The 18,321-nt window shown below is 47.6% G+C and overlaps 1 protein-coding gene across 7 annotated transcripts in view; it reads left to right on the forward strand.

The window, feature by feature from the left end:
• The window catches only part of CGNL1 (cingulin like 1), a 90,362-nt gene that overhangs the window by 66,336 nt on the left and 5,705 nt on the right, over positions 1–18,321 (forward strand). For all 7 annotated transcript variants that reach the window (XM_083475589.1, XM_083475587.1, XM_083475586.1 and 4 more), the window contains 7 exons: positions 1,773–1,877; positions 3,564–3,716; positions 5,270–5,440; positions 7,199–7,360; positions 9,226–9,315; positions 15,131–15,214; positions 16,800–16,924. In XM_083475589.1, coding sequence (XP_083331715.1) covers positions 1,773–1,877; positions 3,564–3,716; positions 5,270–5,440; positions 7,199–7,360; positions 9,226–9,315; positions 15,131–15,214; positions 16,800–16,924 — 890 coding nt within the window. The remainder of the gene's footprint in view (positions 1–1,772; positions 1,878–3,563; positions 3,717–5,269; positions 5,441–7,198; positions 7,361–9,225; positions 9,316–15,130; positions 15,215–16,799; positions 16,925–18,321) is intronic.

Raw genomic sequence — 18,321 nt, forward strand, 5'->3', positions numbered from 1 at the left:
TTGAACACAGTAGTCATGCCAACACAATCATAGTAACTAAAATCACCCTTGAAGATACACACTTTAAAATTAACTTTGTGCTGCTATTGCCTTCACACACACACACACACACACACACACTGTGTGAGTTTCACCTTTTACTCAGTGTAGACCCACTGAATATACCGTATTTTTCGCTCTATAACACGCACCCGACCATAACACGCACGTAGTTTTTAGAGGAAGAAAATCCGTAGGCATGCCACCTGTAGGCATTTCCTCCATAACACGCACAGACATTTCCCCTTACTTTCTAGGAGGAAAAAAGTGAGTGTTATGGTGCAAAAAATACGGTAATTAAGTTAGGCCCATTAATTTCAGTGGGTCTGCCCTGAGTAAAACTTAGTTGAATATCACTCCCTGGTTTGTTAAAGCATTGTGGATTGTATATTTATTTGATTTTGTTTCTACGGGGATATACGCTCGGTATTTATCACTCCTGTTATTCAAAAATCTCCAAATGGGTCCGAACTTCAATGTCTAAAACTCCTGGTAGAGGACAAGGATCTAGAGATCACGCTAAGGGTGGTCAAATTCTGTGCGACTGCCATAAAACTTAGGGAACAAGCTGTACTACCAAAGTGATTAAGTGATTTTAAATGACAATTTTAGGTTATAATTTAGTGATCAAGATTTAATATATATTTTTAACTGCCACTATATCTGAATTGTCTCTGTTATACCCAATGGCAATTCAATGTATTCCTGTTGTGTTTTATGTTTTTCCTGATATTGTAAGTGAGCCGGAATTGGTTTGTGACCGTAATAATAAATTCATTTGATTTTTAAATTGTGAACTGCCCAAAGGACACCATGGATTAGGCAGAATAAAAATGCCTACAAAAATAAATAGAATGAAAGCAAAGTAACAAAAGTAGTGGACCATATCCAAGGAAGGGCATAAAAACTCTAAAACTACCTAGTCATCATGTTGGGCTGCCTGGGCAAATGAAAAAAATCTGCCCATCACTCAGGTGACATCACCACTGACTCCAGGAAAGCTTCTCATAGAAAAATTCCAAATATGTGGTGCCTTTAACCCCCACCCTCCCACTTGACTTCTGCTGGGGCAGGGGGTGTCAAGGGAGGGTTTCAAAGGATGTGAGTAAGATAAATGGGGAAGGGCTGTAGCTCTGCATGCAGATGACCCTCAGCTCGATCTCTCTGCTGACATCTCCAGGTGGGGCCAGGGACCCTGGAGAGCCTCTGCTGGCCCGTGTAAACAGTACTAAGCTAGGTGGACCAATGGCATGACTTGGCATCAGGCAGCTCCGCGTGCAGCTGCAATAGCAGGGTTCAGAGGGCAATCCCTTGGCCCTCGTGGGGCATGCAGAGAGGGTGGTGAGGCCACATATTATTATTATTATTATTATTATTATTATTATTATTATTATTTATTTATTTATTTATACCCCGCCCATCTGGCTGGGTTTCCCCAGCCACTCTGGGCAGCTTCTAACAAAATATTAAAATACAATAGTGTGTCAAACATTAAAAGGTTCCCTAAACAGGGCTGCCTTCACTTGGTTTGAGGAGCTGGGTAGATAAAAGAGCAGAATTGGTGCCACAAGAAAGAGAGCCAAACTAGGTGAATATGTAGACTCATTGTACGGGAGCAGAAGTTTTGGAGTTCCAAAATGGGCAGAAGTTTGAAATGTTGTATCTTTGGGAGAAACACCATGGGGAGAAGGCTTCCTCAGTTTTTTCAAAGATAACCTTGTCTTTTATGGCAGAAAGAGAAGCAGCACTTGGAAGAGGCTCTGGCACGTCTGGCAGAGGAAAGGCAGGAACTGGCACTGACCAAAACCGCTTTGGAAGCCCAGCTGGAGGATGCACAGGTAAAGGAAAACCTGACCCTCAGGCTTGCATCAGGCCTGCTCTGTCCCCTTTTGCCCTCCCTGCAGAGTCTGTGGGCTTCCATGTCCTCTGGCCTTTACTGGTGTCCCTGGTGGTGTCACCAGCAGGATTGCTTTCCTGCCACAGTTGTTGAACATCAGCATCGTATTTTGCTTTCTAAGTCTGTATCCCTTCAACTTGCTTTGCAGCATTCTAAGCTGTCATTTTCTTCCTACAAAGCTGGCATGCTTCTCATAGAACGATGAGCAGCAGATCAACAGAACTGCTGCCGAGACCTGCTGGTTCAGGGGACTTTGAAACGGGCTGGATCTGCTGCCGCCACTACTCCAACTTTATCTCATTGGTAGTCTGGCCTACAGGCAGAGCACGCATTTTTTATTCTCCAGCACTTAATGCTTTTGCCATGCAGCCTCCATCTCTGTCAGATCTGAGTTGGTGTTGGTTGTTTTTCAAGGATTTGTAAACAAATGGTGAAGTTAAATGAGCTGTGAAAGATGGATTCATGGGGCTGCAGGAGTGTTTTGGAATGGAGCAGGGCTGGCAGATTTAGTTTAAAAACACACAGAGAAAAACACAGTGGTAGCTTTTAACATCATCTTGTGTTCTGGTTAAGTGCTACATTGCCTGCTAGGCTCTTTTTCTTCAGGATTCAAAGATCATGCTACTTTTTGCACCCTGTTCTCCTATTTAAATCCTGGTGTGAAACTTTTCAGCTATAAGAACTCCCTTTTATACTAGGGTAAAGGACGCGGGTGGCGCTGGGTTCTAAACCACTGAGCCTAGGACTTGCCGATCAGAAGGTCAGTGGTTCGAATCCCTGCGATGGGGTGAGCTCCTGTTGCTCAGTCCCTGCTCCTGCCAACCTAGCAGTTCGAAAGCACGTCAAAGTGCAAGTAGATAAATAGGTACCACTCCAGCAGGAAGGTAAACGGCGTTTCCGTGCGCTGCTCTGGTTTGCCAGAAGCGGCTTAGTCATGCTGGCCACATGACCTGGAAAACTGTCTGCGGACAAACATCAGCTCCCTCGGCCAGTAAAGTGAGATGAGCGCCGCAACCCCAGAGTCATCCACGACTGGACCTAATGGGCAGGGGTCCCTTTACCTTTAAAGACATAAGAGTGACCCCTCCTAGCTTTACTTGTGCTGCTGAGGAGTCTCATTTGCCCCATGCTTGGCGTGAACACTGGGGTGGGGGGAAACCTAAACAATCAGATTCAGAATATGAACTGTACACATTGAGCAGGGTGAGGTTTTTAGGTGCAGGTGTGTGCAGCACATGAAGCCACATTTACATAAATGCCCTTCATCCACCATTGTCCGTTTTGTGCACTGAATTTGCACTTCCCTGGTGCTCAGCACAGTCAAATGCTAGGTGTGCTTCTGGGCATGATTTGTGCTTGGCGGTACTTTACTTACAATGTAACCTCTGTATTTAACCTTTAAAATAGTGATTGTGCCCACAGAGCAACATTAAAAGCCCAGGTCCCTGCGCCAGGGAACTTAAATCAGAGGACCCCTTCTCTGATTTTATTTTATTTTTTAAGTTTCTTGTTACAGCAGGGATTCCCCCCCCCATTTGTTCTCATTTCTTGGAAGAATGTTAAGTGCATGGGATCAAAAAAATTGCAAGAGAGCATCTCACGTGGTGGCTTTTTTTCATGGCTGCAGAAGGACGTCAGCCGGCTGAACCAGGAGCTGCAACAGTTAACTGACCGGCTGAAAGATGAAGCTAACCAGAAGGATCAGTTAAAGAGGATGAAGAGTGAATTAGAGAATGAGAGGTGGCAACTGGACAAGACTATTGAGAAGTTACACAAGGAGGTACGAGCTGGCTGGAGATTAAATATCAAGGGCAGGGGGAGAGAAAATAAAAGACCAAATTGTACAAAAGGGTTGGAGAGAAAGAGAGAAAGAGGTACAAATGAAAGTGAAATGTGAACTTTGCACTTAATGTTTGGGACCCAGGGAAGATCAATAGGGGCTTTTAGAGCAGGAGTTGTAGCTGGGGCAGGCGCACAGCCATCTATCCCAAGCGCAAAACTGCAGGAAACGGACAGCACTTCACCTGGGGCCTGAAATGTCAGCAAACCTGGTGATTTATTTCCAGCAAAACTTAAGAACAACACATTTGTTGCTGGTTTTTTTTTTAACCCAGTGGCCTCGGGGCTGGCTGCAGCAAGCACAGCCAAATAAACACACCTATGGGAGCTCTTAAAAGGGCAGCATAGATTAAACATGAATTAGTCAGAATGACTGCCCCTTCTCTCTCCTCGCCCCAGCTTTTCATTCCAACCCACAGCCCTTCTTTGCTGCTCCTTTTCTTGATATAATTACTTACGGGTTCATTTTTTAAATGTTTAGAACCACTTTTCTGCTTGTATGCTGAAGGTAGTGTTCAGTGTAACCGTAAGAGTTATCTTTAAAAATGCAAAATGAACTATTATTATATTAGCCATTTCATGAAGCCAGATGAGACCATTGTCTCAGGCCTTCTCCTGGGTCACTCACTCGCCCTCTTCATTGCCAACCAGCACTCCTGGAACTGCCACTAGCATGCTCACCCACCAGTGCTGAGAGCCAGGCCAAGTCCCCACGGTTTAAGTAGCCACCGTGCCTCTACAAACACTATTCAAAGACTTTATAGCAGAGGTGGGGAGCCTGGTGCCCTCCAAGATGCTTTTGGACTGCGACTCCCATCATCCTTGACCATTGGCCATGCTGGCTGCCGGGGCTGATGGATGTTGGGGCTCCAGCAGCATCTGGACAACCAGAGAAGTTCCCCACCCACCTTTCACTTTAGATCGTAATTTGTGAGCAACACAAGCTGAGAAACCACCAGTCTGTGATTTGCTCTTTGGCCTTCTGTGTTCAGCCTAAAGCAGGGGTCCCCAAACTAAGGCCTGTGGGCCGGATAAAGCCCGAGGGACTTGTTTATCTGGCCCGCAGTGACCCCCGCTGCCTGCTCTTACCAGCACTGCACTGCGCAGATGCCCACTTCTGGGTCGGAGGAGCACTGGAAATAGCTTGTGTCCATGTGCATGCGTTGTGCGCATGCACGTTATTTCCGTTGCACATCTGGGTTGGAGGAGGCCCGTGCACATGCGCACAAGCTATTTCCGCTGCTCCTCCTACCCGGAGGTGCACCAGAAATAGCGTGTGTGCACGCATATGGGCACGCGCTCCCCCGCCCTCCGGCCCACCGCCGCATGATTGGCACTGGAGACACCAGCCCGAGGCGTGGTAAGTTTGCTGCCCCTTGGCCTAAAGCTTTTGGATATGCCATTTCGTAGTTGGAGTGATGATGGGAACCTGCTTTGGGCATCTTTTGATTGCTTCCTGTTTCTTGCTAATGCTTCCTTTCCTTTTTTTGCTAGATGGCAGAAATCATTGAGGTTTCACGAACATCGACGCTGGAGCTGCAAAACCAGCTTGATGAATACAAGGAGAAGAATCGCCGGGAGCTTTCCGAGACACACAGGCAGCTGAAAGACAAGAACCTGGAGCTGGAAAAGGCCCACTTGGCGTCCCTCAAGATGCAGGAGGAGGTAATGGCTCCTCAGCCTGGAAGAATCATCCTGATTCTCTGGGACAATGTGGACTTTTGCTGGGGGGGGGCAGGGAGAGAGAAAGAGAAATCCCAATCTCACCTGAGTTAGCTCCATCCAAGTCCTTGCCAGCAAGTGTCCTGTTCTGGTCTCCCATGGTCAAGAGAGAGGTAAGAACAGACACATTGGGCAAGCTTCAGTGTTTTACAAAAATTTGAGAACTTATCAGTGGAGGATATAAAAGAATGTGGCCTCTTCATCTTTGAAAAGAGGCCATTTTCTATGTTATGATTTACACACGAACCTCCCTGGGCAAAGTGGTCCAACAAGAAACCTGTATTCCAGCATGATTCAGTAACTGACTGTAAATCCTATAATGAGTTTAAAGGGTCACTGATCATGTAAACAAGCTCCAGGAAGAAGGGAGGGTTTGGCTTGCTGTCCAGGGTTACTGAGTTATTATCTAAGGCTTGCTAAACTAGGAGATGGTTTCGTTAGAATGTTTTTTATCCCATCCCACACCTATATCCCCAAAAAGCCATTGGCATGCTGCCATCTTGTGGCTGGAAGAAAATCATGCAAGATCACCGATACAAACAGTTAAGAAGTGCAAGTTCTGACTTAACAGACTTTGCTCATGAAAGAGCCTGGACTTTTAAAAAAGTCTCTGCGTGAGTGATTCCACGTGGAAACATTCCATGGAGATTGTTAATCTGCACACTATATATAGAGCTGTATCCGTGAACAGGATCTTACAGAAATCTAAGATTCTGAATCTGGAAGTGGTATTGTACTAAAATAATCTTTTCCCACATGAGATGCTCATAAAGTCACCCAAGAAAGTCCATGAGCACAGAACACACCTCCAAAGGCAATTTGTACAAAGCTGTGCTTCTCTTTTGGCTTGCCTAATGAGCCACAACTTCCAGATATCTTGTTCCTTTGCACAAACGGCTAGATCTTCATTTGCCTTGCCTCTCTTGCTCCCATGTTCCCGTTTCCTTTAGACAACCTTCCTCAACCCAGTCCCCTTGAGATGCGTTGGAGGTTTCTAAGCAGAGGTTGGATGACCATCTGCCATGGATGCTGGACTAGATGTCCCTTCCAACTCTATGATTCTATAACTACAACTCCCATCAGTCCTAGCATCATTCAGCTGTACTGGATGAGGGTGATGGGAGTTGTAGTCAAGAACATCTGGTAGATACCAGTTTGGGGAAGGTTGTCAGGAGGCTGGGGTGAGTTTTTTTACTTGCTGATTGATCTGGGCAATGCCCTTTGCTTAACAAATGTAGCCACAGATTCCCAATATTGAGAAAATAGAGCGGCCTTATTTGGTATTTCTTTCTGTAACCAGTTCCTTTCTTTTCAACAACCACTTCCTTCTTCTCATACTGGAGTGGGTACCCCAAAATGGTTAAGCTGCTTTCAGTGTTGGCTGGACAGGTGAATTTTCACAAGACACCTCCCAAATGGGATTGCTTGCTACACTAGGCCAGGATTCCTGCACAGGGCAAGGTGGTTTGTTCAAGGGGTGGGCAGTTAGCCTTATGGGGATCCACTGCCCCTTCTCACCTTTGAATCAGGCTTGGAGGGAAGTCAGGCTTATAATAGCAAATGGGCCCATGAATCTGTACTTGGAAAATGCAAGGTGGGTTGACTTTGCCCTATAAGTTTCTCTGTCCGCAACAGACCAGACTAGTGATTGCCTCCTACCCAGGGGGCTCTTTAGCCCACAATTTCTTCTTCTTCTTTCAGATGCATTTTATGGAGAAGGAATTACGAGATCACCAGAGAGCTCAAGATGAGGCTATTACCAAAACACAGCTTCTGGAACAGACTTTGAAAGCCTTGGAATATGAACTGGAGGCCAAAAATCACTTGAAAGAAGATAGAGCAAGACAGGACAAGATCATGGAGGTAGATGAGATGAGTGGGGTGGAGGGTGGGAGAGAGCTGAGTCACCTTTTCAGACACCACCAGGAAGATGAACATGGGGAAGGGGACTGACTCCAGCTCCAACTCCTTTCCATAAGCATCACCAGAGGCCAATGAGGTTTGGTTTGCTTGGCTCTCTCACTTGTCTCACACAAGACTATTTAGCTGCCTGGCCTTTGCTTACATGTTTCCTTCCTCCCTTCTCTCTGGAGAGGGAAAGACATGTTGCCCAGATGTGATCAGCTGGCTATTTGAACTGGAGCAGGCCATCCCTGGCACTGGGAGACAGAGCACCCACAGAAACACACCCTACACACAGGCAGAGTTGCAAGGGTTCTGGGAGCGCATGTTTCAAATCTCACCCTGCTCCATTCACACTCCATCAAATGTTGCCCCTCTAAGTGCCCGTTGAGGTTGCTGGTACATTCAGCCCAGCCCTTTTCTCTCCCCCCCCCCGCCACATTTCCACACCTCTTTTCAAAGACTGTTTCCAAGGCAGTATTACAAAAATATGACAATATAAAACAAAAAGGAATTGTAAAATGGTAATAGAATCATAAAACAGCAGCTAAGCTATGTTTTGGCACTCACGGCTCTGCTGGAGTATGTAGAAGCCCCTCAAGGCATCACCGACCCCTTTTCCAGGAAGGGGAACTGTGAAAGTTGCCCGCCCTGTGGGCTGTGTCAGATGTGGACCTCTGGTTTTCCGGGGTTCTTCATGTGATGCTGCCATCATGGCTGAGGGGAATGAAACTCTGGTTGCCCTAAATAACTGCCCCAGAGAATTTTTGGGGGATTTCACATCCAGTTGCTGATTCCTTTCAGCTTGAGAGATATTGAATGATGATCAACGCAAGCCAGAGATGGGAGCCTGTGACCTTTTAGTTAATGTTGGACTATAATTGCCAGAATCTCTGGCCATAGACCATTCTTGTTGGGGCTGATGAGAGTTGGAGCCCAATAAACCTTTGGTGACCCACAGGTTCCCCATTCCTGAGATAAACACTTGGGAGCACACAGTCCTCACCAGTGCTCCCCACACCCCCCCGTTGCTCCATGCCAGTATGCAGCACCAGCACTGTTTTCCAACAGCTTAAGCAGGAGAGCAGTGACTGGGGGCTGCTCAGTCCTCTGCACCTTGGAAGTGTTTCCAAGATCCCTTTTCCCTGCTTCCCACTTCCTCTAGTTTCTTAGCATTCCCAGTGACAAACATCATAGTTGCCATTGCTGTTGTCATCATGGCAGGTTATTCAGCCAATCCCATCTCCAGAACTTAACCTCCTCCCCGGCTGTTCCCTGAGTCCACTGTCTCCTCTGTCCACTCTGATTTGACCAATGAGAGAGACTGCAATATAGAAGGTGACTGACAGCTGGTTCCTGGGTGGGTGGGTGGGGAGCAGTGACCGGCAACTCTGCAAGCCATTGGGGGCATGATTTGCAAAGGCGGGAAGCCCCAGCAGCCAATGAGCTTTGAGAACGGAAAGGAAGGGGTTGAGGGAAAGAAGCCATGCAGGGAAGGCACTTCCGGTGCCTCGTCCCACTGCACAGGTACAGTTTCCCTCTCCTCTTCCCGCCTCAACGCCTGTCTCCTCATGTGGCTGTGTCGCCAGTGGAGATGCTACAGCTGCTGTAGGGGCGCATGTGGGACTTCGCCTCTTTGGGGAGCAAGGCTGGCGCGCCTTTGAGTGGTACGGTGAGTACCAGCACCATTTTCCTGGTAAAAAACACTGGTCCTCACCCAGTGTCTAGTCCTGAATTCTTATCTTCCAGAGTTTGCCTTGGTCACCCACTGCTACTCCTTCTTCCCACTCTCAGCCACTGAGCCAATGTTGTGTCATCTCTTCTAGTACAAGATGTCCCAGCTGGAACTGGAGCTTGAAGAGGAGCGGAACAATTCAGACATCTTGTCTGAAAGGATCAGCAGGTGCAGAGAGCAGGTACCTGAGCAGGGGGAATTCTCCACTGGGCAGCTCTGGCTGGAGGGAGCACATTAAGATTCCTGACAATCCTCTGGAGTTCTCTAACTGGGCCCAACCCACCAGCCACTACTCAGCTGTGTTTCTAGGGATTCCATTCACATTCTCCTCCAGACAGCATACAAGACGATTGCTCTGTGTCATCCTTGCAGCTTCTCTGTGTGGCAGGTGGCACTGGGAGAGTAGGACTGGCCTAGGGTGAGTTTGGGGGCCGTGCAAGGAGTGTGAGTCCGGCATTCTGTCAGCAGCATTAGCTGGCAATGAATCCCTCCGTTTCTTGTTGGTTTGAATTGGGCATGTACAAGCCTTCTCTTCTTCCTTCCTCTCTCCTGCTTAAAAGTTGTTTGTATTTATGCAGCATTTTGTGGGGGTAGGGCAAGGGGACCCTTATTGGACCCACAGACCATGCCAGTGTTCAGTGGGGATGCTGCAGCCCATTCTGTGCCCGGGATCATGGAGTGGAGGTAGCCTTCAAGGGATGTAGCTGTAGTTTTTAACCAGACGTTTTAAAGGAAACGCAAACCACCAACTTTCTGACCAGCAGCATATTATGTAAGTTGGGAGGCGGGGTGTTGGGTCAGGGCAAAATAGGTGTTCGTCCCAAAGGCTCTGGAGCCCCTAATTTTATACGAGCTACAAAGTTTTCCTTGTTCTGAGTCAACACTAGGATGGCCAAAGGATGGATTCCCAGGAGACTATTTCAGGGTCTGCTAAACATTCACAATAAAGCAAGGACTAATAATGGGTTTGTTTTGGTCAACATCGTTGATTAAGGGTGCCAACTGACCCAGCCCGGTTTGCCCCTGTGCCTTTAACAAAGGTTTGGGCTGTGGCAATGTGCAGGTGTCATTTCCATGGCATGGATGAAGCTAAATGTTGTTACCACTTGCTAATTGCTGCTGAAGTGACAGCAGCAGGGGCTGGCTGAAAAGTTGGCAAACCTTTGGGTGACCCAGAAAACTCCCCTCCCCCATTGCTGGCAAGCTCTCTTAATATGAAGTTAATGGAGACTAATCTGTAGAGTGATCGGCATTAAATAGAAAATATTGCCTAAGTTTTATGGGGCATTTAACTCCTTAAATTGCTGTTTGTCATGACTGAGAAGCTGCACATTTCTGCTTTGAAGTTAATGGCAGCTCTTCCAGCTCAGCAGGTGAGAGTTGCAGCTTCTTCATAGCCCCATCCTTCAGGTGGCTTTGAGAGGAAAGAAATAATTGAAATGTGATTGTGGGACTCCAGGGCCCTGGATTGTGTTCACTGGATTATGCCCACTGTGTTGCTGGTGTGTAAGAAGGAGAAGGGAACATGTGGCTTGCTTTTGCAAAAATGTAAGGAGATGGTAGAACCAGTTGTGTCTCTGTATCCTTTTGTTTAGTCAGTCCCTGTGGAACGCCCTCCCATCAGATGTCAAAGAGATAAATAATTACCTGACATTCAGAAGACATCTTAAGGCAGCCCTGTTCAGGGAAGTTTTTAATATGTAACGCTGTACTGTTTTTAACACTGATTGGGAGCCGCCCAGAGTGGCTGGGGAGACTCAGCCAGATAGGCGGGGTATAAATAATAAATTATTATTATTATTATTATTATAAAGGGACGCCACCCAGAATCAATGCTGAGGATGACACTATCAGCAGGAACAAAATCCTGTGTTATTATTATTTGCAAAGCTTGCAGGGGTGACTTGAACCCGAGTCCAGCTGTGGCTATGAGAGAGCCTTCTTTGGCAATGCCACTGTGCCAGTGGCCAGCATTCAACAGCAGCCCTTCTTCCTCTACTGCCTGGATGCATTCTCGTCCTGCAGCAACTAACAACTGGGGCCGGGGGACGGACGACCAAAGAAATAAAGCTGACTGAATTAATTGACTCCGGAGCAGCTTCTCTTGAGGGGCCTGTTTCCATAGCAATGGCACAGTAAATGAGCAAAGGATGAAGTTACATTGGCAGGGCTGTCATTCACTTCTTTTGGCAAAGCAGTCCCAGTGGATGCTGCACACCTGCTCCTCACTTGGCGCAGGTGCGTGGAGCAGGCAGATGAAAATGTGGGAAGTGCTGGCTTTTTTTTGGCCAGAGAGGCATCCATGCTGCCATTAGTTCCCTTTATTGAGCAGCTGAGTGTTTCTGCTGAGTCAGGCGGCCCAGGAACAGGGAGGGCGGAGGCTTTATTTTCTCCTGGCTTTCCCCTCTTGAGGACTAGTGAGACGTGTGTGTCCAGTGGGAGACGGAAGACAGCGGCTGCAGCCGTCTTTAGGCTATTATTAGAAATCAAATTACTTTTCTCCTTGACAACGAACTCCGCAGCTGCGCCCAGTACAGAAACAGACCCAAAGCACCAAGCTCTCTAATAAAGGCCCCTTGGACCGGACGTGCTTGCTCTTCAATGGGCCTCCCTTCCAGCTGGAGCAGCTGCCACCTGAAGCCGTGCAGTTAATGCTTGTGCTTGTCATAGAATTAGAACATCTTTGATGCATTGGGAGGGAGAAGATAAAAAATTCAGAAGAGCACAGTAGGCCCATGTCTCTTCTGTCCTAGTGGCCAAGATGTGCCAGTCTGGGGCTATCAGGAACCTGCCCCTAAATCAAAGGTAGGCAAACTAAGGCCCGGGGGCCGGATCTGGCCCAATCGCCTTCTAAATCCGGCCTGCAGATGGTCCAGGAATCAGCGTGTTTTTACATGAATAGAATGTGTGCTTTTATTTAAAATGCATCTCTGGGTTATTTGTGGGGCATAGGAATTCGTTCATATTCCCCCCCCCAAAAAAAAATATAGTCTGGCCCCCCACATGGTCTGAGGGACAGTGGACCGGCCCCCTGCTGAAAAGGTTTGCTGACCCCTGCCTAGATCCTTCACTAAATTTGATCTTCTCCACCGATCTTTTTTCCTTAAAAAATGTTTAGGGGTACTCTCATTTTGACTCAAGAAAGTCACCATTCAATAGTGCAAATTGGGGAAAAGAAATACAGTAAATGGACAAAAGTACAAAGAACATGCATTACCTCATATTACACAGCTGACAGCTCGCAGTAACGCTCACTTCCGTCCGAGACTCAGGAAACACCAGGAAAGGAAAGGAAGCCGCTGTTGGAGGTGGTGGTAATGAAACTGACCAATCACCGTGCTAGATTCCAACTCCTACTTCACACATTAAACGCTCGCTTCCGTGTGAGACTCGGGAAACACCGTGACAGGAAATGAGGCTGCCATCGGGGGTAGCAACGAAACTCACGATTCACCGTGCTAGAGAAGAAACTAATTTTTTAAACATTTTTCGTTTCTTCTCCCGTTAGATTCACAAAATGTTTAGGGGTATGCATACCCCCCCCAAAAGCACTTTCTCCACCAAGGAAGAACAAGACCCTCCCGTGGCCCACAGCTCAGTTAACACCCCTTGAGAGCCGCGCCAAGGGTTGCAATTCAGAGAAGCCCAGTAAACCCTGAGGAGACCCCTGCTTCAGACCCCCCAGCATTGGGCCCAGTGAGATTGGCATCACAGGCAGCCCTTGGGGAAATGTCCACCAATAGACAATTCTGTGTTGACCCTTCTACACAGAAGCATCCTTCAACCACCACGGCAGCAGCATCCATCACCTCAGTGCCCCTTGCTGTCCTACATCCATCTCTAATGTGAGACCCAGGGATGGCCGCCCACATTTTTCACAGCCTCTGAGCACACAGAGGACACAATAGCTCAGTGTCTGGAACCTCACTGTGACCAGCTACATCCAAGCCCACTGACAAACATCTTCCATTTAAAAGCTGCATCTTTAATTAGTTGCTCATTAATTCCCCCCTCCCCTTCAGAATTTTCTTTCATTTTGTCTGGGCCTCCTGAAGCAATTATAGCAGAGTTTTCTGCATGACCCCAATAAAAGGGCCTTGTAAAAGATGAAAGTAGGGATGGTGGGCACTCCATAACAAGATCTTCCAATGGCCAGACGACAACATTGGTTTCAGAAGTTCATGGTACTTGGTATGTGTGGGCATATGGAGTGCACATGCTGCCATTTGGAATTTGGTGCACATTGGAATGGACACTTTGTAGGGAACTGACCCTGTTTTGGATATGATGCCAAACTGAACCTTCCACTGGGATCCTCTTTGACCTCATTCTCCTATAAAATGGCGCAAGTATCTTTGGCTAGTATCTCATTCCACCTCTCTCTCGGTGTTTGTGTGGCTGTGTTTTTTACCCTCAGAAAATGACTTTGCTTTCCCAAGCTCTACTTCCCCCACTTCATGACCCTTCTTGACCCCCCCTTCTGTGGCTAAGCTCCTCCTTTGCCAGCCCCCTTTGTCTTCACCCAAACCCACCATTGGTCTTTGCCCTCCCCACTGCTCCCTTGGGTCAGAAATAGCTCCCTTCCTTCAGAAGCAGCTTTACAGCAGGTCAGACTATTAGTTCGTCTCAGCACTGCCCACTTTGACTGGCAGGGAGGCTCTCTCTAGTGGTGGCACATGCAGAGAAAAGTCCCATGCGCATTACCTGCAACCTGAGCTTTTTTAACTGGAGATGCTTCTGGAGATTAACCTGGGACCTCTTCCAAAATATGTCCTGGGCTACATTGAGCTACAGTTTCTCCTTTCCTCCCATCTGGCTTCTTTTTCCACAAGGCAGTCCCTGAGCAAGCCTGATCCTCCTTTCTTTCCCATCCTCATCCATCCTCATACAGTGGTACCTCGGGTTACATACACTTCAGGTTACAGACTCTGCTAACCCAGAAATAGTACCTCGGGTTAAGAACTTTGCTTCAGGATGAGAACAGAAATTGTGCTCCGGCGGCGTGGCAGCAGCAGGAGGCCCCATTAGCTAAAATGGTGCTTCAGGTTAAGAACAGTTTCAGGTTAAGAACGGACCTCCAGAACGAATTAAATTCTTAACCCGAGGTACCACTGTACTAATATTCATGCTGCCCTTCCTGCCACTTGTGCCCTTTCTGCCCATTTCAGACTGGAAATGCCCTTAGCTGTGGCCAAGTGGGTGAATACTACCCATGATGGTTGTGTACTACTTTCAGGATCAAAGGCAAGGCCAGCTGCCGAGTACAGTGGTACATCGGGTTAAGAACTTAATTCGTTCTGGAGGTCCGTTCTTAACTTGAAACTGTTCTTAACCTGAGGTACCACTTTAGCTATTGGGGCCTCCCGCTGCCATCGTCCGATTTCTGTTCTCATCCTGAAGCAAAGTTCTTCAGCCAGTGTGGTGTAGTGGTTAAGAGCGGTAGTCTCATAATCTGGGGAACCAGGTTCGCGTCTCCGCTCCTCCACCTGCAGCTGCTGGGTGACCTTGGGCCAGTCATACTTCTTTGAAGTCTCTCAGCCCCACTCACCTCACTGAGTGTTTGTTGTGGGGGAGGAAGGGAAAGGAGAATGTTAGCCGCTTTGAGACTCCTGAAGGGGAGTGAAAGGCGGGATATCAAATCCAAACTCTTCTTCTTCTTCTTCTTCTTCTTCTTAACCCAAGGTACTATTTCTGGGTTAGTGGAGTCTGTAACCTGAAGCGTCTGTAACCTGAGGTACCACTGTATCACACCTGGGGACGTGCTCTTGCCCTTGTGCCTTGCTGGTGGGCTTTCAGGAAGCCCCTCGTTCACCCCTGTGGGAAGCTGGGCTGGATAGGCCCGCTTGGGTCTGACTCACCTGCAGGTCTCTTTTTAGTGCCCGCAATTCTACGGCATTGCCTGGAGCTGTAGAGGAGAGTGTTAAGACGTGTTGTTAGGTTGCTACCATTTGGAGGTTTCAGCCTTTTTTCTTTTCTTTTTTGCTTATCACCTACAGATTGAGCAAATGCGGAGTGAGCTACTTCAGGAAAGGGCTGCGAGGCAAGACTTGGAATGTGACAAGATTTCGCTGGAGAGACAGGCAAGGATTGCGGCTTGTTTTGTGCTCAGGCTTGGGGTGTTTGATGCCAGGACCGGACAATGGGAAATGTGGATGTTAGCAGGCAGACTGCCCCAGACTGGGTACAGAGTGCACTCCCAGTGCCATGGAGTGGCCAGAGCCCGGCTCAGCCTCCCCCCCCCCAGCCTAGATCCCTTCAGATAGTTTGGGCTGCCACACCCACAGCTGTACTCCCAGAATCTTATGGCTGTGCTGGCCAGGGCTGTCCAAAACAGCTGAAGGGCATCAGGTTGGGGAAGGCTTGCCTAGGCCCACACCTTCAGGGTTAAGGAGCAGGGCTGCCTCCTAGCAGGTCTGGACACCAGAGCCTCTTCTCTTGGAAATTACACAGGAAAAACCCACCCATGGCCATCCCAGCTTAAACACTTCAGGAGCAGAGTGCCACCTAGTGGTGGACATGCATCTTAGCTGTCCCAAACTAAAGGCTCAGCCAGACATCCTTTTGTCCACATTACCAGGCACAGGTCCAGGCTTTGAAGCTCTGTGTCCAAGCGGTTTCTTTTTTGTCCCAGCGCTTTCCCCATGAAAACCTGCATTTGCCTGCTGAATTGGAGAAAATGGCAATCGAGTTTTCTGCGGATTGTCCTTTTGCTCCAGTTCAGTGGTAAAACATGGGTTTTCATGAGGAAAGCGCTCGGACAAAAACAAAAACAGAAAATGCTTGGACAAAGAGCTTTAAAGTGCAGATCTGTGCCTGAAAAGTGCGGCAGTATCTGAAGTGTGGATGATCCCTACGTGTTTTTCCTTCTCCAAAGGATCCACTATTTTCTTTGTGTTTGTGTAGCTTCAGCATAGAAGCCAACTCTTAGGGGCTAAGGTCCCTTCCGCCCCCCTAAAGTATTTGACTTCCCCCCCAGGTTGATGGCCATTGCCATTCAAATAGGGTTTGTGTGCACTGTGTATTGTGATTGATTATGTGAGGTGGGGCTTAGCTAGGCCCCCCCAATATTTTATTCAAGTCGGCCCCCGTGATCTTCAGCAAGACTTTCACTACATGTTGTGAAATACAGAAACTTCACATCTATAACTTCCATATCCACAACAGTTTCTGCCAGCCAGTAAAAGCCACCAAAAGAGGTGGGTCTTTAAGGCCCATTTCAAAATATAAAGGGGTGAAGTTTCCCTGATTTCCCGTGGGACTGAATTTCACAAATGTGGAGTCACTCAAGAGAAGGGCCTGTTCCGTGTGCCCAGCAACAGAAGCAGGGCCTGTGAAGCAGACTGTTAGGCATAGGCAGGTTGATCTGAATTGTTGATCCTTTCTGAGGAATCTTAAGGGCTTTCAGGGTTATCACAGCACTTTGCATCAGACCTGGAAGGCACGAAGGTCAGATCTGAGCAGTGGGCCACAGTCCCTTCAGAGGTTTCCATTAATCAAAATGAGAGACTCTTCTGACAGAGTGGGACTCATATTAACTGGAGAGAAGAGATGGATGCCATTCGCCAGTCAAAAGTCTAGGGCATGCAGCTGTCCAGGCCCTGTGCTGCATTGCTGATTTGTCCACAGACTTATCTGCTCAATAAGCTCTGCATATTCTTACTCTAGAACAAAGACCTGAAAAGCCGGATCTTTCACCTTGAAGGTTCTTACCAGTCCAGCAAAGAAGGGCTTCTGGTTCAGATGGAAACCAGGATCATGGAACTGGAGGAGCGGCTGGAGAATGAAGAGAGGTAAAGCAGACTGCAAGACCACCCAGGGAACACCATGTCCCAGTCAGATATTCATCTACCGTATTTTTTGCTCTATAGGACTCACTTTTTCCCTCCTAAAAAGTAAGGGGAAATGTGTGTGCGTCTTATGGAGCGAATGCAGGCTGTGCGGCTATCCCAGAAGCCAGAACAACAAGAGGGATTGCTGCTTTCACTGCGCAGCGATCCCTCTTGCTGTTCTGGCTTCTGAGATTCAGAATATTTTTTTCTTGTTTTCCTCCTCCAAAAACTAGGTGCGTCTTGTGGCCTGGTGCGTCTTATAGAGCGAAAAATGCGGTATTTTAAGAGTCTCATCTAAATACTGGAGACCCACCACCTCTGTTAGCTTAAAAAAGAATTGAACCTATTTCAAAATTTGTACTGCTTACAATATTTCAGATCAATACAAAGTTTATAATCCACCCATCCAATAAAAATAACACAACAGCAGAGCCACATATAAGAAGAACAGGTAGTAGAAGCAGACCATCCATACTTACTGGCAGTGGACATCAGAGTATCTCATGCTGGAGACACACCATACGAAAGGGCTGTTGTCTCCATGCCCCGGTTGGCAGACTTCCCACTTGTCTAGACAGGCCTTTGCTATAGAAGTGTTCCAGGTCTTCCTTACCCTTAAAAGGTCCCTTTAGGACCCCTGACCGTTAAGTCCAGTTGTGGACGACTCTGGGGTTGCGGTGCTCATCTCGCTTTATTGGCCGAGGGAGCTGGCATACAGCTTCCAGGTCATGTGGCCAGCATGACTAAGCCGCTTCTGGCGAACCAGAGCAGCGCACAGAAACGCCGTTTACCTTCCTGCTGATGTGCTTTTGAACTGCTAGGTTGGCAGGAGCAGAGACTGAGCAACGGGAGCTCATCCCGTTGCGGGGATTCGAACCGCCAACCTTCTGTCTGGCAAATCCTAGGCTCTGTGGTTTAACCCACAGCACCACCCACATCCCTTACCCTTAGAGACATATAATTCATGGGTTATTTTCCTCAATAGCCAGTCAACATATTTTTCTTCCACAATGAAAGGTTTTAAGTCCAGTAATATATTTCATTTCTGGGCCAAAGAAGTTCTTATTGTATCTGGCATCCATGTAAGAAGTTAACTCGATCTGAAAATTGCTGTTTGATCATCCCATAAGTTCAAAATGACAAGTTGTGGGGAAGCTTGGATGGAGTATTTTTCTAAAGAAAAAATTCTTCAAAAACACCACTCCAAAATTTGGATGTCAGGGGCATTCCCACAAAAATGGAAAAACGTCCCTCTGCTACTGGAGCTGCACCAACAGCCCTGTGTGGCAATTGATGTCATGTGAGAAAGCTGGCCAGGAGTACGATGCTACCTTGTAGAATTTTTAAGGAACATCCCC

This window comes from Podarcis liolepis, assembly GCF_965112155.1.
Source record: "Podarcis liolepis genome assembly, chromosome: 14".
NCBI lineage: Eukaryota > Metazoa > Chordata > Lepidosauria > Squamata > Lacertidae > Podarcis > Podarcis liolepis.